The sequence below is a fragment of the Vanessa cardui genome, chromosome 8 (assembly GCF_905220365.1).
Source record: "Vanessa cardui chromosome 8, ilVanCard2.1, whole genome shotgun sequence".
Taxonomy (NCBI): Eukaryota; Metazoa; Arthropoda; class Insecta; order Lepidoptera; family Nymphalidae; genus Vanessa; species Vanessa cardui.
Genome location: NC_061130.1, coordinates 2242006 through 2268265, shown reverse-complemented (window position 1 = coordinate 2268265; position 26260 = coordinate 2242006). Strand labels below are relative to the sequence as shown.

The 26260-nt window shown below is 33.7% G+C and overlaps 1 protein-coding gene across 1 annotated transcript in view; it reads right to left on the bottom strand.

Annotated features, from left to right (window-relative positions):
* The window catches only part of LOC124531677 (ATP-binding cassette sub-family G member 4), a 50855-nt gene that overhangs the window by 7988 nt on the left and 16607 nt on the right, over positions 1 to 26260 (bottom strand). The window contains exons 2-3 of the mRNA XM_047106171.1: positions 17529 to 17585; positions 6550 to 6725 (exon numbers count right to left, since the gene is read on the bottom strand). Coding sequence (XP_046962127.1) covers positions 6550 to 6725; positions 17529 to 17561 — 209 coding nt within the window. The 5' untranslated portion in view covers positions 17562 to 17585. The remainder of the gene's footprint in view (positions 1 to 6549; positions 6726 to 17528; positions 17586 to 26260) is intronic.

Sequence of the window (26260 nt, the reverse complement as noted above, 5' to 3'; positions counted from 1 at the left end):
AAATGAAAATCTATACATTTTCTATGGTAGTCGATCAAGTAATAGTGAAGATTAATAATCTTAAATAGATATAAAATGTAACCTTAAGTAAATCGAGATATCGATCTAGATGCTTTGAAATAAATTTGCATCTATATGTCTGTCTGAACAAAATAAACTCAACGGTTTTTCATACGCTTCAAGGAGGGTTCATGCCGTGACATGACGGTAAGTATAAGTGCTGAATGCTGTTCTATGTAATAAAAAAAGTTCCGAGAATTTACATGCCGAGCCGGTCCGTTATTTTTACATAAGGCTATTTGCATGCTGTTACATAAGAATAACATAGTCAAGTTCAAGGGCGAGTGCCGGAACGTGACATTTGTTTTGTTTTCAAACTATGTTATCGTTAGAGCACTCCACAAACGTTATTACCGAATTAATTTTATAACTCAGTATGCGTGCTCACGTGCATAATTCCGACGTAATCTGACGTAACTATAATGAGAATACATATCACGCTGTCCGTGGCGTATCACCTGACGACCTTTTTCGAGTCACTTCATTAAAAATATGTAATGCGATCCTTAATTTAATTTTCTTTTATTACAAATTGTTTTAATAACTACTTTAGATATTTTACATCCACCGGTCATCCCGTGACTTCCGTCTTTTATCTTATTTTAAATATTTCTGGTGAAACTATTTGGGCAAACTCGTCCGAGTCTATTACCCTTTCATTAGTCATACCGTTCCCAAAGGGAATTATAATAATTCTTTGTATTGCTTTCTTAGGGTAAGACAGCCAACAATCACCGATTCTGCAAACAAATTGTCACTTCATAGCATTCGTTGAAAATGTAAATGTTGCAATTGTTTACAACATCGATTCAGCATCGATCATACACATAGATCATATACCATTAAAAATCAGCGTTGGGTTCTTGGAATCCCACTTGGAAGCTAAACGGTACACCTTTAGGACATACTATCTAATCTGTCTACTACTATCATTATTTTGTATTGTTGTTTTTTTTGTAGATTAAGCTACTAGTTATAATTAGTGAATATTGTGACCTAATAAATTTATTTCTTTCTTTAACTGAAATCCTCAGTTACGTTTTAGGTGAGTTTCATTTTGTGATGATATATCGAACTTAGATCGAAACAGAAAATTGGAACGCATCTTACCGCTATATCCTTATGGAATGGAATGGATAATCCTAAATGGAATTGGCCCCATGAAAATATAAAAACAGTGCATATGTGTGAGTAGCTGGTCATCGCGTTATTAATAATAAATTATCATAATCTAATTGAAGCTTAAATATTTTGGTATTTAGATTGTTTTTAATCTCATTGATTTTATTTATCATTATAAGACCTTGATTGGTACTTAGAATTATTATTGTTTGGTCTATATTTTATAAATTTGTAACATATAATTAATATATTCAGTCTCTTTGCACTTGAATGTCAATGTTGCGAGTTTTAAGATTGTTGTTTTTGTAGTGAAATATATTGTTTAAGATAATTCGTTATTTTAAAATAGTTTTGCTGTTGCTCTGTTATGTGTCGATACATTTCGGAAAATGGAAGACGTTACATATATCGTTCGATATGAATGTAGCCTATTCATATATTTAAGTCTTATATTAAGAAAGTGATATTTATATATTATTATTTGTGAGATGACGTCAGACAGAGAAGAATGGAAGAAGAAGACATGCTGCGCCGACCGCAAGTGACATTGGGATAAGGGCAGGAGGAGGATGATGTTAAAAAAGAGATATTACATAATACAAGATAAAAGTAGATTGAAGACTATATATATTGACTTCCACGCACTATATACGCAAATGTAATTGTATTTTATTGGCATAAACTATGTAAGCAAAATACCTAGTGGAAAGAGTTACTACTGATGTTCTCGCCGATTCTTTTCAGTAGAATCAAGAACCCAAACCTTCGATGTCTTTACTTTAATTCACAATATGGCGAATTCAAAGTACTTCTATGAGTCTGATTGAATAAAGATTTATTTAATTTCTTAATTAAATTAGAAGAACGTTCATTACGAATATGATTTATTCATAATATTGTCGGTTGTACCCCTGGTGACCCGACTTGGCATTATTACCGCAGTAAATGTTATCTGACCCGTGGAGCTAGTTGAATTTTCATTCGCAACTAGGCTGCGACCTAGTCATAATGAAACTCACCAAAGCGTTGCTTCGCGAATATCTGGGACACACCGAAGCAAATAACGTTTTTTAACATATATTTAACTTTTATTAGATCAGTAGGTCAAATATAACTTTTAATTATTTACTTTTTACCTGTAATTATAGATATTGAATATTTTTGATAATTGTTTTTCTTTGAAAAGTAATATATTCTATTACATCTGGGGTATTTTCGAGAAGTGTGTTTTATGTAAAACTTCCTGGTCAAAAACAAGCTTATATTTCAGTAAAGCCTGAGGCTTAAGATTATCCGTAAATCCAGGGTCTGGCCAAAAAATATATAAATCGATTTTTCAAACAGTCAAATCAGTAAGAGCTCATAGCCTAGTAACTGACAGAATTAAAACTCATCTATATTAGGAGAGTGAAATAAAAAGTGATGCATAATTGCGGGGATCTCTTGGGAATGGTCATCCCAAGCAAAATCAGTTCAAATCAGAAATCAGAGAATGGTATGATGGCCTTATTAAATTAAAAATTGTCACGGAAACATTGATTCTCTTACAGTTTATTCGCTATCATAAATATCATAGATACTATTTGTTACTTTTGTTTGATAGAGTTATTATGTAAATACCGCCAACGCACAGATATTCCACCGTCATACAGCATATTAGTAAAGATACTTTTTAATTAAGGAATGGTTATTTTGACAGCGGTTAAGTCATTAGTGACTATAAGGTAATTTGGTCTCGTTCACCTACGTATATTAAATACTAGTTTTTGCTCAAGGCTTCACACACGTTTAAAGCTTAAGTTGTCTTGTGTTCAATCAAATTTGGCTCAACGGTTTCTTCGTGAAAGAATGACAGACAGTCATAGTTACTTTCACGTTTATAATATTAGCATAGATAAAAAAACAGTAGCAGTTTCGATGCTTTAAATTCAAACGCATTCTTTTTTATCACAGCTGGCTGAACACTTCAAAACTGCAGGCTACTAAGAAATTAACAAAATAAAAAAAAAATACAAATAACTCTTTATTGGATTCGTATTTGGAACACGACGGGGTCTGGATCGTATTAAAAAGAAAATGGATATCGTCCGCATCGTAACTGGATGGCGAATCAGTAGATTATATTTTTCCTTATAGGTGAATGCGACCCGACCTAGCTTGCTTGCTATTGCTTCAAGAATTCGATTAATATCAAACATTATAATTTTGTCTTATTTTTTATATATAATTCATAATTACTAATCTAAATTCAGTTTCTGGAAAAAATAACGTTGAATTTTACCAAAAAACGAGGTTTAATCAACAAATAACAAAAAGTTATCTTTTAGAAATATCTTAAATGAGTGACTTGCTTAATAAATTACATAAGCTATCTTAATGTTTTATCGCGTATTTATTAATTCAGTCATGAAAATGTAAAGAAATAATTAATATTTTAGTTAATTAAAGCGTTCCTTTTTTAATAAGGAATAAAAAAACGATACCAAAAATTTTCCTACTTATACACAAGCAATGACTCAAATGACTTTGCGCAAGCGCGTCTGGGTAGGTACCACCCACACATCAGTTATTCTACCGCCAAATAACAGTACTCAGTATTGTTGTGTTCTAGTTCGAAGGGTGAGTGAGCCAGTGTAACTACAGGCACAAGGGACATAACATCTTAGTTCCCAAGGTTGGTGGCACATTGACTATGGCTTATTATGACTTCGTTGTCTATGGGAAATGGTGACCAGTTACCATCAGGTGGCCTATATGCTCGTCCGCCTTTACCATAAAAAAAATTGTTGAAAAAATATCAGTTATTTCGAATCGATGTTATCTAAACAGATTTGCTTTTCTTTGTTTTGCATTACTAGCTCTTTTTTTTAGTTCTACCAGGTCAAACCAATGTTGTTAAAGTAATACTTTACAATCGTTGAAGTTATTTCAAATTATAAGGTCATGAAAAATAAAGGCTCAAGAAACAACAAAGCAACAAGAAGAAAATTCAAATGAGCACAGAAATTTAATCACTTTCAGCATGAAAAGCCATAACAGATAGTGTTACTAGTAATTAATACTGCTAATATTTTCTGTGTATGTACACTCGGGATAAGAAAAGGTTCGTCACCTTAAGATCTATTTTCGTGTGCTCAGTGTGAGCGATCTGCTTTACCGATCAAAAATATATGACACTGACAGACTATTTTGACAATTCGGTAAAAGATATAGTACGACTCAATTGAGATGTAGATGTATGATGTATGAGATGTAGCATCGGCAAAATTCGTAAAACCGATCACATCGAATTAAGTACGCTATCCCAAATTATCAATATTGATTTCTTGTGTGAATATGATCTTTACACAAACGTAATAACTTGTAATATCATATGACCTAATATATTGGTCAATTTGACACGTCGATTAACATGCACTTGGTTTATCGGAGCTTGCACATGCATTATTAAACTGACGCGAGAATCTATAGCGACGAATAGCGTCGAATGGTGCGATAGGGGGCTATTTCTTTTGACTGTATAAATCGGTAGTAATCAGTTATATTAAATGTTCCGATGCTATACCATATCTAATTTAAATGTAATGACTAATTACGCCGTTAAAAAGATTTCATGTTTCATGTTGAAATCTAAACATAGTCCAAAAATGTTACTCTATTTTGAACCAAGTTATCATACTAAGTTAGTTTAATTCTAAATGCTTTAAAAATCAGTTTAGTGCTTTAATTCCAAAAGGTACTAAGAGTTTACGACTTGAATACTGACGAAGGTTTTCTTACTGTGACTGTACATATGAGCCCAATTACTTTCCTCGGTTGACTTTGACGTTTTGTTATTTCATACACGAGCGCTAATGGCGGGAATATTATTAGATTAGCTGCTAATTGATTTCAATTGCTCATAATAATACACCTTATAACATACGTATAAAGACTATTATTGCGTGAACATAACTCAACTAAAGGCCCTTTGATAAATTGATTCAAGGGCGTCGCTTAATTTAGCAATGCGTCACCGAGTAAGGCTTAAATTTATATATAAATTATATACACTAACCCCATTATTATATAGCAAGCAAATTGGTCACCTAATGGTAAGTGGTCACCGCCATCCATAGACTGGGACTGTAAGAAATATTAACACTAACCTTGGCATCTAAGATTTTGTCTCATGTAATTCCATTGGGTCACTCACCCTTGGAACACAACGATACTAAATATTACTGTTTGATGGAAGAATATGTGATGAGTGAGTGGTTCCTACCCGGGCAAATGTACCCAAAGCTCTACCGACAAGTAAACATATTAGCACTAAGTTTTATTAAGTCAAATTAAGATGTATTTTTTTATTATTTATGACTTTAACTTCTAACATTAATTGTTGCAAAACTTTTAACAAAGTTTGACTATAATGAATTACTTTTGTTTGGATTTTTTTAAGGGACGAAACCTGTCTAGACATAATCTCAAACAACTTATATATACTAAACATATGAAATGGGAATAAAGAAACCATATAATATATAAATATATTATTTCTTTAATGGTGGTGACGATGATATATTTTTTTACTTAATAAGAAATTTTGGTCATATATATATTTTTTTATTTATATATAAAATTTCATTATTTAATAAATATTTTTTTATAACGACACAAAACAAAAAGTATTATTATAAAAACAAAAGTAAAATTAAAATTCGGTCAATGACATCACCAAAATCGATCGAGTCTCTTCTTTAATCTGTGAAATTATTAAAAAACGTATTTTTGCGTTTCAAATTTCGAACGAAATTTTGAAAATCAGACGAATGTCAAATCTGTTTGAAAAGAAAAGCAAACTAAATAGGAATAGTGTCAGATTCAAGATCAATGTTGATTTACGTCATCATCTCGTATAATCAAGGTGTAATCCATTTACAGGCGGACTCTATGAATTTCAATGGCTCGTATGACGCATTTGAAATAAAATACCGTTTAGTAACGGTATTGATGTGTGAATTTGTATCATATTAACCCAATACATGTTAATATAATTTGATCAGTCATAACTGTAATGATAAACATCGTTTGATGGCCCAGTGGTTAGAACGCGTGCATCTTAACCGATGATTGCGGATTCAAACCCTGGCAATTGCAATGTTTATAATTCATCTCGTGCTCGCCGGTGAAGGAAAACGTCGTGAGAAAAATGCATGTGTCTAATTTCATCAAAATTCTGCCACATGTGCATTCCACCAACCCGCATTGGAACAACATGGTGAAAAATGTTCCAAACCCTCTCCTTAGTGGGGGGCCTTAGCCTAGCAGTGGGAAATTTACAGGCTGTTACTTTACTAGTTTACTTTACTTTTAACTGTCACTTACCCTAACAACTGTCCATTATTGAGCTGTTCTGGAGGTGACTTCACCTGTGAGAACATGACCTTGTCGTTCAGCTCCCCGCGGCTGCCGCGTCCCATTAGCGGGAGATGAATCTGTGTGCTCTTCGACTCCATATTCTTACCGGACGTCATCGCTGCGTGACCATCCTGGTGAAATCCCTGGAAACGATAATGGTTAAATTAAAAAAGGTGCGTTTGATAATATCAAGTAATCGAAGACGCTTTTGTTTATTTCACGACCTCCGTGGTCGAGTGGTACATCGGTTCTCATGGGCACGCCACTCCGAGGTTCGATTCCTGACTGAGTCGATGTAGAAATAGTACACTAGTTTTCCATGTTGTCTTGGGTCTGTGTTTGGGGTACCGTCGTTACTTCTGATTTTCCATAACACAAGTGCTTTAGCTACTTACATTGGGATCAAAGTAATGTATGTCATGTTGTCCAATGTTTAATATATGTTTATTTTTTTGACTTTTTTTTTCAAATAGTTTGAGTCATCCGAAACAACTTTGCAATGTTTGTTACGAAACCCTGGCTTTTTTGTTATTTAAAATTTATAGCAACATTAATTGTGATTCGGGTTATTTATTTTAAACTATCAGCTATAAACGCAATAACTGCAATTTGATACGTAACAGTGATCGTTATAATAATAAAAAAACAAATGATTTCAGTTTGCATTTCTCTTGAAATTACAGCTATTTAATACAGGATATTCACCTGGTTTTTATTTTTATTTGGTGGAGCTCGATATTTCGACATTATCTACGAATGTCTCGTTCACGAGAGTTGAATTGAGTATTATCAGATATCGAAAGATCGAGCTCTTTCAAATAAAAACAAAAACATGGTAAATTTTGAATTACTGTCATTATAAAAATAACCATGACAATTTCAATCTTTCTTTCAAATTCCAAAATTTAATATAAAAAGAACTCTTAGTTTTGCTGTCGTTTTTAAGCATATCTGACCTTGGGTGTGTGTAGGTGTTAGCTGCGGGCGTGGGAGGCTCACGTCAGAATGTCACCCCTACATATTACACAACCTACGAAACTGAAACTATTTGTAACTGTACCATTTTCCATTACTTCCTTATGTCATATTCAGACCAAACGTTTTATTTGTTTATACACATTTATTTAAACTTTTATTTAGTTTAAAATTGAACCATTAATGTTGATGGAATGGATGACATGGAAAGAGAGCTAAATGGAGAGAGAGACAGTCATTGTGGTATGTCAATTCATAAATACACATTGAACAATACGTAGGAACAAGCAAGCATTAACGATGTCATGACGTCTTTTCGTAGTGATTTCTAAATTGCCTATATCTATCGGTATGATAGTGTACCATCAGATGGATCATTGGCCTGCCTATCTAGGCTATATAATATATAACGTGATTGCTAGGGCGAAGACGGAGTACATTGGCAGAATTGGCGAGAGACTGGTGCGTCTGCCTTCAGGAACACGAGCGTTCTGGTCTCTCGCTAAGGCTGTCTTAGGGAATTTCTGTCAGCCCTCTTTTCCATCTCTGCACAGGGACGGTGAGTCATTGGCCCATACCGCGAAAGAGAAAGCTGATCTTTTAGGCTCTCTCTTCGCGTCGAACTCGACTCTGGATGACCAAGGAAAATCTCCACCAACAATTCCGCGGTGTGATACCACGATGCCGGAAGTTAAATTCCGGCAAAGTGCAGTTCGTAAAGCACTTCTTTCCTTGGACATTCATAAGTCGAGCGGACCCGATGGTATCCCTCCAATCGTGCTACGGACATGTGCTCCCGAGTTGGCACCGGTCTTAACGCGTCTTTTCCGGCAATCCTACACATTAGGCGTCGTCCCGAATTCCTGGAAGACAGCTTTGGTGCATCCGATCCCTAAAAAAGGCAACCGCTCAGACCCGTCCAATTATAGGCCTATAGCCATCACCTCCTTGCTCTCCAAGATAATGGAGTCCCTTATTAACTGCCAGCTCCTGCGGTACCTAGAGGAGAATCAGCTGATTAGTGACCGCCAGTACGGTTTCCGTCGGGGTCGCTCAGCCGGTGATCTCCTAGTTTACCTTACTCATAGGTGGGCTGAAGCAGTTGAGAGCAAGGGGGAGGCATTAGCAGCCAGCTTGGACATAGCGAAGGCCTTTGATCGCGTATGGCACAAAGCGCTTCTTTCGAAGCTTCCTTCCTATGGGCTTCCCGGGAAATTATGCAATTGGATTACCAGCTTTTTGGCAGATCGGAGCATCAAGGTCGTTGTCGACGGTGCATGCTCTGACTTAAAATTCGTCAATGCTGGTGTTCCACAAGGCTGCGTTCTATCACCCACTCTGTTTCTTCTGCATATCAATGATTTGTTGCAAATCGGGAACATTCATTGCTATGCAGACGACAGTACCGTTGACACCTTATACACCGGCCGCGCTAATATTTCTCGGGAAAACGTCGAAGAGAACCGGAACAAACTTGTGTCTGAAATCGAGTCTTCATTAAACGAAGTCTCGAATTGGGGCCGGCTAAATCTAGTCCATTTCAACCCCAAAAAGACGCAAGTTTGCGCGTTAACCGCTAAAAAAACACCATTTGTCGTATCTCCACGATTTGAGAACATTCCGATAGCCGCTACAGGTAGTATCGGAATACTTGGCGTTGATATTTCGAGCCTCGTTCAGTTCCGCGGTCAATTGGAAGGCAAAGCCAAATTGGCTTCAAAAAAGCTGTTTGTGCTCAGCAAGGCGAGACAGTATTTCACGTCGGCCCATCGCCTAAAACTTTACAAGGCGCAAATTCGGCCTCACATGGAGTACTGCTCTCACCTCTGGGCGGGTGCTCCCCAGTACCAGCTCCTTCCATTTGACCGCATCCAACGTAGAGCGGCTCGAGTTATCGACGATCAAGCCCTTTCCGATCTCCTTGATCCTTTGGCTTTGCGTAGAGATGTCGGATCACTCTGCATCTTCTACCGAATTTTTCACGGGGAATGTTCCGAGGAATTGTTCGGATTAATCCCGGCTGCTGAATTTCACCTTCGGACATCTCGTCAAAATTCTAAGTTTCACCCGCACCATCTTGATGTCCGAAAATCCACAACAGCGCGATTTCTTAGACATTTTCTGCCTCGCACAACCACTTTGTGGAACCAGCTTTCGCCGGCGGTTTTTCCGAACCGATACGACATGGGAACCTTCAAGAAAAGAGCCTACTCCTTTCTCAAAGGCCGGCAACGCACCTGCAAGCCCCCTGGTGTTGCAGATGTCCATGGGCGGTGGTAGTCACTTTCCATCAGGTGAGCCTCCTGCTCGTTTGCCACCTATGCCATAAAAAAAAAAAAAAAAAAAATATAGTTTACATCACTCACCTATTTGAGTTTTTCCCAATTTTGTGCACACACCACAGATCACATGGTTTCAAGTTCAATATCATATGATAATTAAAATGAAGTACGTAATTCAAATACATGAAGTCAAAACGAAGCATAATGTCAATGACTATTTATTGTGATAGAGACTGAATTTAATTTTAAGTACGAACGAATGTCCATTAAACTAATTAAAACTTAAATCGTTTATTCCAGCAAACCAATTATAATTTTCATATCGTTCAATTTATTTCGTTTCATGTTTTATATTAGCCGAGATGAACCAGTTCACATCTCGCTGTTACAAGAGCTTATTAAAATTCTCACACTGACCTACTGGCATGACAAACAAAGCAAAGGCCGAAGCAACCCCTAAACGTATATAAATATAGTAAGAAATAAAAATTCTGTCACATATATACTATTATTGTAAATTCGAAAGGAACTCTGTACGTCATTTTCACGGCTAAACCAAAGAATGAAATGAAATTTGGTACGGAGCAAGCTTTAAAATCGACGATAGACATGGGATACTTTTTTACCCTTTAAGGGAGTAAATTTGTAGATTACGATATGGATACGATTTCTTGGTGGCACAAACTGAATTTCGCGAGATAAATGTCGAGCGTTGAGCTACTATTTAATTAAATGTGAAGTATCAAAAGATATAAGTATTGTATAGGAAATATTCGATTTTTGAATATGACAAAATCTTAGTCTGAAACAAATAAAAATCAACAATCGTATCTTCAAACTGGCTCTTAGAAATTCTTTAAAAACCTTATTAAAATATATAGAAATAGAATGAATAATACAAAAGGTTTTTTTTAAAAATATTAAAATTTTGCAAAAGATTTTCTTATATAAAGTACGAGAGAGGTCTAATAAAAGATTTGAGAAACTTTTTCTTCAAAGAGGTGATGTAAATTTTATGGGGATTTTTAAAGTTTTCGATCTGCTAACGTTTGATTATTGGAAGGAATGGAACGTTTTTAAAGTTTAAATTGCCAGTAAATTTGTTGAACCCAGTTTGAAAATATCATTTTGATATACTAGCTGAACCGTGAAGTTTTACCTGCATGAACTGTTACTGCTCCGCACCCATGGGTCATGATATAACGGTCAATAGTCAAGAACCTTTCTCAATAAATTGACTATAATTTGTGTTATTGTGATCAAGATTATTACACTTAAAACTAGAGATTATTATAGTACGTTCTCTAATTATATTGATGACAGTACACACTATCAAAATATAAAATAATAATAATATGGAATTATATTTTGAATTTTATAGAAGTAAAGTTTTTTATACACCTAAACAATCCTATTTATTTTTAAGATCGTGTGAAACGTTCGAGCGTTGAGTCATTGTTACGTTCTCTTTTACTGCGATTTATTATTATATATACGTTATATTTTATAACAAAGCAGTATTTCGTAAGCGAGGTCAATGACCTTCTCATTGTAAATTGTATTTAGTCGTTTGACTTTGTAAGGCTTGTATATCCTATCGGTCTTAGCATTGCAACTATTATTTCTTATTCCAGTTTTTAGATCGGCGGTATAATATTTCTTACCCATACAGTAAATATCATTTATATGCTAACTTTTTCTTTATACTTTCAAGATTATAAGATTGGCTAGGGTAAAAAGCTGCAACTTCTGCAAGAAAGATTGTCAATAGTTTTTTGATAACGAATTCTTTAACGAAAGTTTATAGTAGTTATGAGTACACACCTGTGCCAAGAGCCTGTGTGAAACACACCAACAGAGATGTATGTACATCTATACATATAATAAAATTGGAGTGTCTGTTTGTAATATTAAAATAACCTTTTTTACTCAATGCATATATATGTTACTCGGTACATATACCAAAATAATATTTTTTACAATTTTTGTCTGTCTGTCTGTTTGTTCCGGCTAATCTCTGGAATGGCTGGAGCGATTTTGACAGGACTTTCACTGGCAGATAAGTGATATAATAAGGAGTAACGTAGTCTACAATATTTTTTTTGTTAAATTCAAACACGTTTGTACACGTTTGAACAATGTCGCGGGCACAGCTAGTATTAAATACAATTATCAATTATTCTAGTAGTAGAATACAAGTTCAAGGTAATATTCTGAATGTAGTATTTAAAAAAACACATACAGACATACAATCGATATATTATCAAAACAATCGAAGAAGTCGTACGCACACATACACAAACCATTCAATTCCGTACAATTGTTCGCGGGTTTTCATTGCAGATGGTAAACAAATGGCTACACGCCTCATCTCTCGTCCACCAGGTGATCATATTAATTACTATGACGTAACAATAGAACATAAATTCCACGTAAAGATAAGATTAATTAACGCAATTGTTGATTACTGATAAGTATTATTTAAATTAACGTTAAAAATCAATTCGATTACATCCTGAAAGATTTCATACGAAATTATATAAGGCAGTGTTAATAAATTCGATATCGCTCGACTTTGATTTCTTTGTATATATATAGCAACAGCCTGTAAATTTTTCACTGCAGGGCTAAAGCCTCATATTCTTTTGAAGAGTTAGTTGTTCCACCACGCTCTTCCAGTACGGATTGGTGGCAAAATTTCGTTGAACTATTATCTATTATAAATTAAGGACATGCAAGTTTCCTCACGGTATTTTTCACCGCCGAGCTCGATATGATATAAATACAAATTAAGCTCATGAAAACTCAGTTTGTACCCGCATTAATCGGTTAAGATGAACGCGTTCTAACCACTGGGCCATCTCGGCTGTATAACGATATGACATCCACTGACAATAACGAGACGAATTAAATATCAAAACGTTCTTTTTTAATTTTCAAAACTTGCCAATAGAGGGAGATGAAATGCATAAGTGTTTGTTTACACACACATATTGCAGGTTTTTAAAGCACACTCATAATCCGACCGGACGGCAATCGGACACGAACGGAGCGGACACGCGTTGGATCGATGGCTTTACGTGCTTACTGAATCACGCAAGTGTAACACGGCCTAATCCAGCCTGTTAAGAGTCGGCGGCAATAAAAAGTAATCTTGTAATAGATACTTTAGGAGCAAAAGGGTTTTTATTTTTCCATTTTAAAAAACGATTCTGAGAGGCCATACTATTTTTTTTTTGTTGAATGCTTACATAGAAAAAGGTTTTAATGCAACTCACGTGACCATATCTACTAACTAACGTACACACACATCAGTAATTGAGAATATGGTCAATATTCTCAATTACTGATGTGTGTGTACTGTGATTCTCAATTACACGAATCATACGTTCGATATTTGAACACTTGAATATTTTCTTCTACTATTACATAAATATATGTTTTAGATTCGAATTCGATATTTAAAATCTAAAATAAGTAATAAACGAATTATTGAAAAAAAATAATAATTAAAAGAACGCGTTCTAATTTTAAATTATCAAATTAATATATATAACAGAATAATAAACTGCCACCCCAGCCCACCTACGTCTCTCACTAATACTTTCTTTTAGTGCGTAACTGCTTTCTCATGTTACCTTCCTCTGATATTGATTTTCATTATTTCCTACTAGTAACACCACCCACCTTACTATTATTGAATCGCCAAGTTGCAATACTTTATTAAATTTCAGATTAAAAAATTTACAGAGCAATTTACTGGACGAAATATTAAAGTCTTAGCAGACATAATGAACTTGAGATTACAAGGTCATTTTTAAATTGGCCAATTAAAAAAATTAATAAATATAGTATTGGCATAATACTCTTGTATTGACAAGGTTGTATCCATGATAAAATATTTCTCGATTTCTAGGCAGGATATATAATTGTACTTTATTGAAATACTGTAATTGAATTGGTGGAAAAGAGTGACTATTGGGTTTCTTGCCGATTCTTCTAAGTAGAATCTACTTTCTGAATCGATGGCCATATAATATTTAATTCAACACTGGAACTTAACTAAATTCAAAAGATCATATGTGACTCTACTTGTGTAAAAAAAATTGTTTCTGTTACAATAAAAAGTGACATAAAAAAATTTCATAGCCATTCTTAATAATGATAGATTTATGTATTAATAATATTAAGTAACAAATGTACGTTTAGGTATCGAAACGGAGATCAATAATACCCTTTTCAGGAAGACTATTGGCAAGTAACGTTTTGGGTCAAGGTCATCTTGAAGGAAAACAACCAGAAGAACAGGCCTGGAGCCAACGAATATTAAGAGAATATAATTAAAATCCATAAAGTCAACAGTATTCTTAATACAATAACGATAACGTATAACAAAACATTGGAATATATACACACTTACGTCTGTTTAGTTTTGTTGGTAAAAGATATAATAATAATGTCTAAAGAAAACGTCTTGACATAGTGGTTACGATTCGTGAATATTAACCCAATTGGGTAAGTACGATTGAATTTACGTGCTTATCTCGTGTTTAGAATTCATCTCGTGCTAAGCGGTAAAGGATATCAGCATGTGTCTTATTTAAATGAAATTCTGTCAGATGTGTATCCAATAACCGACTTGGTGTATTGAATTAAACTCTTAGTCTTCACCACAGATGGAAGAGAAGGCATTTGCCCAGCAGTGGGAAATTATTAAGCCGCTACATCATTACATATATATACATCATTACCAAATCATCATGAAAAATAATTAAATAGTACTTGGGTACAATATAACTTGTACTGTCTTGTAATATTTAAATTGGAAACTGTTAAAATATTTGTGTAATTTTGTTTTATACGTACTAACTTATCGCCCTGCCAAATAAGGAACTAAGATAATAAAGTTTGACTACTTTTCATTCACTGTACCAATTATAGTCTCGATATATATTTCAAGTCTGTAATTACCTAAATATTGGAGATAAATGACAATATTATTACAGACAATAAATTCACTAATTGAGTAATTTTTGGAGGTAGGTTCAATTCCGATTCCATATTTTTTATCATAAGTGTATATTCATTAAAATTTACATGTTTAAACATAACTGTGAAGGAGTCAGTACACTTGAATCTTAACGAAAAGTTACGGAAACAAATTTTAGTACGAACAAAATATTATATGTAAACATCCATGAGTCAGATAAAATCGAGTCACGTGTGTATTTAAAATTACATTGGAACAGTATAGTATGATAAGCTTGAATCTTCCAAAGAGGAAGGAAAGAAAGGAGGTCTCATATCACGGGCAAAATAATTTTACACACCACTTCCAACAAAATATTTATTCTGTCATCGACAAAGGAAAGAAAGGAGGTCCTATATCACGAGTCAAATCAAAATAATCTTTATTCAAGTAGGCTTTTAGAAAGCAGTTTTGAATCGCCATTTAATATTTTATATTAAGTGAACCTAAATTCTACCGAGAAGAACCGGCAAGAAATTCAGTAGTTACTCTTAATTTTTCAACATTTAAATAATAAAGTCATACGTATTATAATATTATTATACAAGTATTATAATAATATGATAAAACACAGTACTTCCAACTATATATTTGTTCTGTGATCGTAAAATTCTGTATTACTTCATGAATCGGCATTAAGTACCGTAAGAGGCATTGGCCGGTTCACGGAAATGTTAAGTTTACCGACATTCGTTACGTAACGTTAACTAGTAAATATTTAAATAATAATTAATAACTTTTATACATATAATAAAATTGGAGTGTCTGTTTGTAATATTATAATTGCCCTTTTTACTCAATGTATGTAGTTATACACGGTACATATACCAAAATAATATCTTTTACAATTTTTGTCTGTCTGTCTGTTTGTTCCGGCTAATCTCTGGAACGGCTGGACGGATTTTGACGGGACTTTTACTAGCAGATAGCGGGTATAATAAGGAGTAACTAAGGCTACAATATTTTTTTTGTTAAATTCAAACGCGTAAAACTTCGCGGGCTAACTAGTTAATTTAATAAAATTGTAATTATTAGAGAGTCCAGAGAGTCGAGATGATTCATCACATGTGACAAATTTCATAGAAATTCTGTCACATGTGTATTCCACCAACCCGCATTGGAACAGCGTGGTGGAATACGTTCCAAACTTTCTCCTCAAAGGGAGAGGAGGCCTTTAGCCCAGCAGTGGGAATGTACAGGCTGTTGTTGTTGTTGTAATTATAAGAGGACAAATTAAAACAAAACAGTTTTTTTTTTATTTACTTTCTTGTATGTCATCAAGCGTTAACTTTGTTGTGCTTGTTATCTCTAATAAAAGTATGAATAATAAAATCTTTATTCAAGAGATAACAAAGAATGAGGACGTCGTGAACAAAGAGAAATAAATACGGAAAGAAAATCTTGCAGAAACCGGTGTGATTTCGTAAACCAGAGATCAAACTGTAAATATCGTATCATAGGTCAAAGAACTTCAACGCTGTGTGAAAATGGTCGTATATTTATGATAATTGTGAGAACTGAACAACAATTAACAATATCGTCAAAAATATTTATAAAACTCAATTTCAAAATATATGTAATTTCTCGTATAGTTTCTGTCGAGAAGAACCGGCAAGAAGTTTAGTTGTGTGTAGGTAATCACTACATAGAATCAAACGCTTTTTCTGTCTTTAAGTCGCGTACCTACTTACTACGCAATGGCTTTTGGTGCGGTTTTGTTTTAATAGATAGAATAATTCGAAAGGAAGATTTTTGTATATAATACATGGACAATGTAGTAAAGAAACACTGATAATTTTAGAAGTTTGTAATGTAATGTCGTAAATTAATAAATTCTGTAGTATATTTAGTATCAGTATTGCACCCGTGCGAAGAAGGGGCGGGTCGCTAGTAGATAATAATTTTGAAACACTATGAATTAAATCAGGAGAAGAATCACATTACCGATAAGGTTATCACTAATAAGTAATTAACAGTAGTGACCTACTAAAAACTAATGTTGATCATAAAACTTAGTATCAAGAAAGAGCGAACAGGCACCAAATAAAATGGTCATCTATATGCTTTTTACTTAAACCGAATTAAGTACTATCTAAATTTGACAATGTAATATAACTGTCTATTTGCTAACGAGCATGCACATAGTCACTAAAATACTTTTATTTAAGAATTTCACGTGTCGATCTATCGACAATTTGTCCTAAGAGCAAATTACACATACACAAAAACTAGTCTTGTGTGTGTTTGTTAATACACAATACATAAAATATAAACGTTTCTTGTCTCTACGTACATACTATAGAATATTTTTCAGTATCTATAATAAAATATTGAAAAAAATATCTCGTGCCATTGGAAAGAGCTAAGTACTCGCAGTAAAATAAAAAAAAAGTAATGTTAATTAATTTATCGAAAGAATAAATATTTTTAATAATTGATCCACAATATATAAAACGTTTGACGTCACCGTACAAATATATAAAACGAGCTATTCGACACACGTGCTTACGATACTAATATCGAAACGTCCACTTTTGATACCATTATAAAAACCTATTACTAACAATCTTATCACGCACTATTTTCACTAATGATCAAAATTGTTCAACTAACTTTAAACATATTTATGTAATCGTGCAATAAAAACAATATATCCATACCTGAACCAACGTTCCGCTCAAATTCGCCAACATCACGGCGAGGCGACCAGCAATAGCCTGTATAATACTTATACTGATTAACAAAATAATCTACTGACAAATCATAATGTCGATTTCGTAATTATCAGTGCCTGCTTACGATGTGAGCTAGCAACAAATCAATGAATAAATAAAAGATAATTTACGCTTTGATTTTAATAGGCATACTGCGTCCTGGTCACTCGTAATGAGAAATATCTACAGCGAAAAAGCACTTGATAATATTCAGCACGTTTACGATGAAATGGATAGAAGAAGCGACGAATGATTATGAATTATCATCCCATAGAATTTTCCCAACATTCAGATTACAAATAATGTACAGCAATACCTATCTATTGATATAATTATGACTATAATAAATTCTTAATATGATAATGTTTCTATTACGGAAATTAAAAGTATGATTGTTATTTTTAATAAAATTTCGTGAATAATTTAAATAAACACTATCTGACGATGTTTTGTTTTATTATTCCATGATTGTAAGTGATTAATACCCTATAGACAAACCCTTATATCACCAACGCTCTACCAACCATGAGAAATAAGATGTATCTTGTAACTAGAACTGAGATGGCCCCAGTAGTTAGAACATCGGGCATCTTAACCGATGGTTTTGGGTTCAAACCCAGACAAGCATCAATATATATAAGTGCTTAATTTGCGTTTACAATTCATCTCGTGCTCGGCGGTGAAAGAAAACATCGTGAGGACACCTTAATGTGTCTAATTTCATCGAAATTTCGTCACATGTGCATTCCAACAACCCGCATTGGAACAGCGTGATGGAATATGTTCCAAACCCTCTCCTTAATGGAAGAGGAGGCCTTAGCCCAGCATTGGGAAATTTATAGGCTGTTACCGTTACCGTTTGTAACTAGAGCTACACTGACTAACTCACATTAATATACATACAATTGCGTTCTCTTAAAATTTAATTTCAGCTAGCAGAGCAATTGTTGATAATACGAATCTTAAATTTCATGAAAAGTTTTAGAATCGAACTTACATGAATTATTAGTTTCCATTGAAAACTATTAATTGAAATAGTTTTCTCGGCAAGGCAATTTGATTACTTGGATATTGAAAGTTTACTTCGAGGTTTTACGTTACTTCGTTATAATCACGCAAACCAAAGAGAACCTTTGAACCTTTCGCTTTATCGAGACATAATCACAACAAATCACTTTGTAATTAATACGGTAAGCTAAATATTTAATGAGTCGAAAAACGAAAATAGAGGTCACAAGTTCCAAGTTCAAATTTGAATATTAAAAAAAAATGACGTTCCAGTTTACAAAATTTTCCTGTTACTTTTTTTTTTAATTCAATCACCAATTTTTGTTTTCTTGTCTTCGTGACTTGTATCATTACTTTTACTATTTACTGAGCCATCATCATCATAAACTTCTCATTTGACTTTTTTGATATGACGAAATTAGAATACATATTTCTCTCTTCCCTACATTTCTTTCTCTAGTCACTCTTTCCTTACACATGTCATCTCTTCTCCATCTATCTCGACATTTACAGTCTTTACAAATCGATCGACTTTTCATGCATCCTTCATCCTTGTGAATACATTAATATTTTCAACGGAAACAACCTTAATAAGAGACCTACGTATTAATATTTCGGACAGTAAAATTAAAAGAGAATTAGCCTCATAATGTGCGCTAAATCTGGCTGTATTTCGTCCTAGATTCGTTTAAGCGCCTAATCCATGCTGCTCGAACTAGGTTAGGTCGGTGTTAAATCTCCGTAAAATATTTACCTTTATTACTTCGAATGCTAATACAATACTAATCCTAATTTAACTCGTGATTCATGATAAAGTCTTCTTAAATACGTTAAAACATATCAATTATGAACAGCAGATTGGAACGTCCGCTAGTAATCTACATTTAACTACAGCTCACAATGATAAAAAGTTGAGTCATATTCCCAAATTAATACATATCAAATTAATCTTTCAAAAATATTCGTACTGTGTTATCGTGATCTCATTTACAAAATGTCATAAGGGAATTATTAAATACAACAAACATTGCCGTTTTAATAATTTTGGGTATGTTTACCCAAACTTACGATATAATCGTTTACAACGAACTGCTAAGTTACAAGCAATACATTATCCAAACTGCGTATGCAGAGCGAGGCAAATAAATAGAATGAAAAATACTGAGTTAGCGACTACAAATACTGCATGAGCGATACAATTTAAACAACGCTTATTTCATCATAGCCTAAATAACAGGTCTTTAAGCAAAACGTGATCTAGCTTTAATTCTTGCGGATTTATAAGATAAATAAATGCACTTTCATTTAAAAAATGTCTACTGTTGATTACAATATTGTTACTTATAAGTTAAATTTATTTATTATATTGTTCGTTTATAGATATAACTAGCGACCTGCCCCGGCTTTGCACGGGTACAATACTGATACTAAACATACTACAAAATTTGTTTATTTACGTCACATCAGAAATTTTTAAAATTGACAGCTCAGAAACTTCTAAAATTGACACCGTTTTTTTACTATATTGTCCATGTGTAACAAAAACCTTCCTCTCGAATCATTCTACCAATTAAAAAAACTGTATCCATTGCTTAATTTTAAATATCTAAGCATAGGGACAGACCTCGGTAAGCGACTTTGTTTAATACTATGCTAAAATAAGTAATGATTAGATACATTTTTCCGGCATAGTAAATAAAAATTATAACAAAAGGAAAACCGGCTTCAAACAAAACACTATTTTAAAACAAATAAATATGCACTAAAAGTAATAAAATAATTGCCAATTCAACGTATTTTTTAGAGTCCTCCCTCTCGATTCATGATTATATAACGTAGTTATAGTTATTGTTATATTTGGAGCCGGTCTCAGACAAGATAACCCTACAGTAGTATCTAGTACTAGCTTTCACAGCACTAGCTCAAACAAAAAAAAAAAAATAAAATCGGTCTACACAGTAAAAAGTTATGAGGTAATAAACATACAGACGACTTGATAATCACCTCCTTCTTGAAGTCGGTTGAAAAGTACCCTATGTGCTTTTCCAGACTATAATCTCAGACCCCAATTACATTCAGACCTATTCAAACTTTCGCATTTAATATTAAGAATAGGTTATTTAATTCGTCAATAATTCCTATCAATAATTTTAACCTTGAGTTACGAATTACAATCGATCGTTTATCTCAAAATATTCAAATTTTCGAACGCATGTCAAATTTAATCAATCGATATATATGCATAAAAGATTATATTTCTACGTCACAATATCTTTAATTACAATGTGTTGCTGATAAAACTGATACAATGATGTAATCAATGTAATTACTCTAGCGTTTGTGCCAGATTGATAGCAATCGCCATTATCATATTCGAAGGATTTATATTATTATTTAATAGCTACGCATCATATAAGCCGAGTCGAATAAAACTACGTAAAATTTTGGTATCGTATAACGATATTGGTTTAAAGAGTCTGTCTAGTACTTACTTACTTGGTGGTAGGGCTCTATGCAAGCCCGTCGGGGTAGGTACCATCCACTCATCAGTTATTCTACCGCCAAACAACAGTACTCAGCGTTGTCGTGTTCCGGTTTGAGGGGTGAATGAGCCTGTGTAACTACAGGCACAAGGGACAACCTCTTAGCTCCTAAGATTGGAGGCTTTTAAATATTAAAGGTTCGACACTCCCAGACGTTAAACCGGTATCGAGAAATTCATACGGGCAAAAAGAGTTTAGTTTTTATTCTACAGTAATTTTTATGAACGCTCCATAGGATTAAGTTTCTGACTCCTGTAGACTGTGTTTAAAAGGCCTTACTTAATGATTTACACGCGATAATTAGAACTGAGATGGCCCAGTGGTTAGAACGCGTGCATCTTAACCGATGACTGCGGATTCAAACCCAGGCAAGAACCACTATATATATATGTGCTTAATTTGTGTTTATAATTCATCTCTTGCTCGGTGGTGAAGGAAAACATCGTGAGTAAACCTGCATGTGTCTAATTTCATCGAAATTCTGCCACATGTGCATTCCACTAACCCGCATTGGAACAGCGTGGTGGAATATGTTCCAAACCCTCTCCTTAATGGTAGAGGAGGCCTTATCCCAGCAGTGGGAAAGTTACAGGCTGTTACTTTACTTTTTTTATGCGGTAATTATGATAACCGTATCGTATACGTATGGTACCGAGACGTTTGTTATATATTGTAACTTTAGGGCGCTATAGCAGCTTCTATGCTGTTGTATGCAATCAGTTTTTATAACAATAAGCATAGTCGGATTTTTGAAGTAATTTAAGATTTTTAAAACGACATTTTGTAAAGCTTATGGAATAGAAGCATAACTTCTTCGAATACTTCATATTATAGTTATAAAAGATTAGCTATTATTATTTTTATTACTTCTTATCAGGCATATAGTCAATAAATTACAATGTTAATGCTGTAAACGTCAATGATTACTGCAGGTATTGTTTTTAGAGATTTATTACGAGACACATTTCCTAGACATAAACTGATTAATGTTTTTGCTATTGTATTGAAAATTTCAGGATTTTCTATTAATTTATTTACATGTTTTAAAATATATACATGTATATTTTTATAGATAACAATTTGTGGTCAATAGGTAAATAATCGTTTGACAAACAGTGAAAAAAAAGTAAAGTAACTTTTTTGTATTGCATTTTTAAATATAGAATGCATTCCCCAATCAAAAAGGTTATCTCCTTGTTCAAAGTCCACACAAATGTTTTAATACTCTTTAAAAATAAACGAATGCACCGCAGCGATATGCTGCATTATTCTCGGAAGGGTTTTTAGACATTTGTATACATGTTCAAAGAATACTTCGGTATGGTGAAGCTTGTGTTCTTAGTATAAACAACCCGTATATGCGGGCTGTGAGAAGCGAATACCACACACGACAAAATACTCTTTCATCTGATCAGTCTTACACAGTGGGGGTAAGAAAAGGTTCGTCACATTAAGTTCTATTTTCGTGTGTTCAGTATGAGATAATCTGCTTTACCGATCGAGAATGACATATTGCGTTGCAATGATTTCATGTTTAGATTCAAAAGGTACTAAGAGTTTAAGACTTGATAAAGGATTTAATTTGAAACTTGACGAAGGTTACTTTGACTGTACATATGTATGTTTCATACAGCGTTGACGTAATTCAATTGCCTCCCTACCAATTTATTAAGTAAAGATTGACAATTAAATGCAAGACTATTTTGGCTTTAGCTATAAAGAATGTATAGAAGTTATTAGAATATTACTGTCTCCTTCTTTGTAGCCTCAATTCAATTATGTCAGAAAGAGAAAGACATTGTTTAATTGAACGCAAAATTCACAACAACAGTTCGATATTGCCTTTGTTTGTGATGTTTTTATGTAATAATTTATTGGCAGTAAGTTCATTTCGAATTATATTTACCTTAAAGATTACGGTAAAATTTTTAATAAATTGGCTTGCATTTTACTCGCTATAAATATTGTATGCAACGTTAACCATACACAGACATATACAAAAACGAAGTCTACGTAGGATCAAAACGGCTTATGTTAATATACATTTTTTTAATAACATATGATCCAATTTCTCGCCTTTAAATTTCCCACTGCTGGGTTAAACTCTCTACTCTTGTTTGAGAAGAAGGTTTGGAGCATATTCCACCAACCTGCTTCAATACAGGTCGGTGGATACACATGTGACAGAATTTCGTTGAAATTAGCCACATGCAATTATATGAATATAAAGAATTATAAACACAAAATAAACACATGAACATTCAGTGGTTACCTGGGTTTGGAACCGGCAATCATTGGTTAAGCACGCCATCTAACCACTGGGCCATATTGGCTCTTATATTGTCGATATGTTTGTCTTAAATGAAATACTATGATTAAAATCAGGAAGAGAACGTCTGTGACGTGAAAAAGTTCTATGTTAAACCACGATCAACCGTCCTAAGGATGTCAAAGATATCTCGATAAATAGCCTAACTGAACCGGAATAACAAACTATAATAATATTATAAATTTGAAAGAAATTATGTCTATCTGTCGCTCTTTCACGACCCAACCTCTGAAACGAATTTCATAAAATTTTATTTTACTTACTTTAACTAAGATGTTATGTCCCTTGTACCTGTAGTTACACTGGCTCACTCACCCTTCAAACCGGAACACAACAATACTGAGTACTGTTATTTGGGGGTAGAATAACTTGTGAGTGGGTGGTACCTACCCAGACGGGCTTGCACAAAGCCCTACCACCAAGTATGAACTCCAAGAAGTGACATAGGCATTTACCTAACACATGACAACCAATAACCTAGTACTTGCGAAGCCACAGGCGACTACTAGATTACAATATATTTTTCAATTATACACTTGTAACGTCACATGCCAGTTGACAACTATCGTACATAGAATCTTTCCGTGTTGTAATGTACGTAATTATGCACATATGAGACGTTGTTTCCTGTGTACGCTAAACCTGTGATAATGATAATTGCAAAATATCGCTTTGTCTTGGTTTGATAATATATCTGGTGTTATATTTTACGGAAGTTTGTTATTCTGAAATGTTAGTATTTATGCGTAACTTTCCTCACACTTTCCTGCATTCTATGGGAGTCTTTTTTTCCAAAAAAGGCGGAAGTATTTAAGTATAGTCTTGAGTTGGACGTCAAGGGGTTCCAACCCATTTTCCGGAAGGACATTATGTTAATGTTGTTTATATATATGTAATACCAATGTAATAACATATTAATTCATTTTTCGGTTTTCACTATGAAATATGAAATAAGGTATACGGAAATAAGTAATCTGGCTAAAGCGCCTCCTCACTTTTGAGGAGAAGGTTTGGAGCATAGGTATGGAGGAGAAGTTTGAACCCCCAATGTTCGGTTCGATTCAAGCGTTCTAGCCACTGGGCCATCTTGGCTCAAAATATTATTCATACGTAATTACCAAATCAGTCGTTTCCGAGATGTTCTAACCGGACCGAGTCTATAACAAGTTATGGGAGGGGTATTCTTTGTTAATATCCATCTTTTTCTATCATCTTTTCATTTGTTTCAAACAGACAGACATTTCCAATCGTCTGGGGAAATTACTCATCGTATGGACATTGGAATGAAAATGAATGAACTTTGTGATATCGATGCGACAATAACGCTGATAAATTAATTTTATTACCGATTTGTATTAATTAAACATCATACATAACACAGTTATTTGTATCCAAATGTTATAAATATACTATACTAATATTATAAATGTGAAAGTAACTCTTGTCTGTGTGTCGCTCTTTCACTACCGCTGAAGCGAATTTGATGAAATTTGGTATGAATTTGAACTCCAAGGAAGAACATTGCCTACTTTTTTTGACTACACGTGACAACCAAACCCCTAAAACGCAAACGAAGCCGCGTGTGATAACATAATATTACGTATATTTTATGAAATATATGTTTTATAAAATTAATCAATTCAGAAAAGTATCTATACATAAAAGTGATCTTTCCAGAAACAGAACTGATTTTTTAGAATATTTTGGAGCTAATTTCACCACGCTGCTTAAATGCGAGTTCGTATGTGACCGCATTACATTGAAATTAGATACGAAATTAATTTATAAACACAAATTAAGTACTTTGAAATTCAATGGATTTATGGTCTGGTCCCGTCTTTGAGTATGCAATCATCGGTTAAGATGCATGCGTTCTAGTAGAATATCTCGGCTCTAAGGGGTAATTCAATTTGGCAAAGTTATACCTTATCACAAAGCAATACCATCCTGCATATTTTTTGTATACTATTGGTTGGCGGATATGGGCCACCTGGTACATGGTCACCACCACATAAACAATGGCGCTATAATAATCATTAACCATTCCATTCGTCACCAATGCGCCACCAATCTTGTGGACTAAGATATTATATCCCTTGTGCCTGCAGTTACACTGGCTCACTCACTCTTCAAACCGGAACACAACAATACCAAGTACTGTTGTTTGGTAGAATATCTGATGAGTGGATAATACCTGTCCAGGCGGGCTTGCACAAAGTCCTACCACAAAGTAAAGCCATACATATGCCAATATCTTGTAATAGACAAAAAGATATATAGGTACTTAAAAAACAAGTATGTTAATAACATAAAACAAACAAAATATTCAGTTTCAGTTTACATAATAAACTACGACCTAACGTTGCGTCAGGTCGGAGTTTGCTGGAAACCCTTACGTAGACTCTATGCCACTTGGAATAAAGTCGAAAATTGTTGTATTGTTTTGTGAAAACTTGGATCAATACGATACAAAACACGTACTGAGAATTCCAATTCGAAAGTCATTCCACTGTTATTAAAACTAAAGCCTTTGGTTCAGTTCTCTTTGTGTTGTTATAAAAATGTAGTTTGAATTGAAGAAACCTGTTTCTTTTAGAAATGGAACAAACTTTTCTTTTAGAAATATAATTTAATTCAACTGAATCCGATATGAGCTCCATTGATTTTTTTTAATATATTTTACAAAAATCAAATAAATATTTAAATCAGGAATATATTTTCAAGAATATATTTAAATAATGATTTTTTTTTTTATTTATTGGGTTAATTTATTGGATTATTTCGGTGATATACTACTT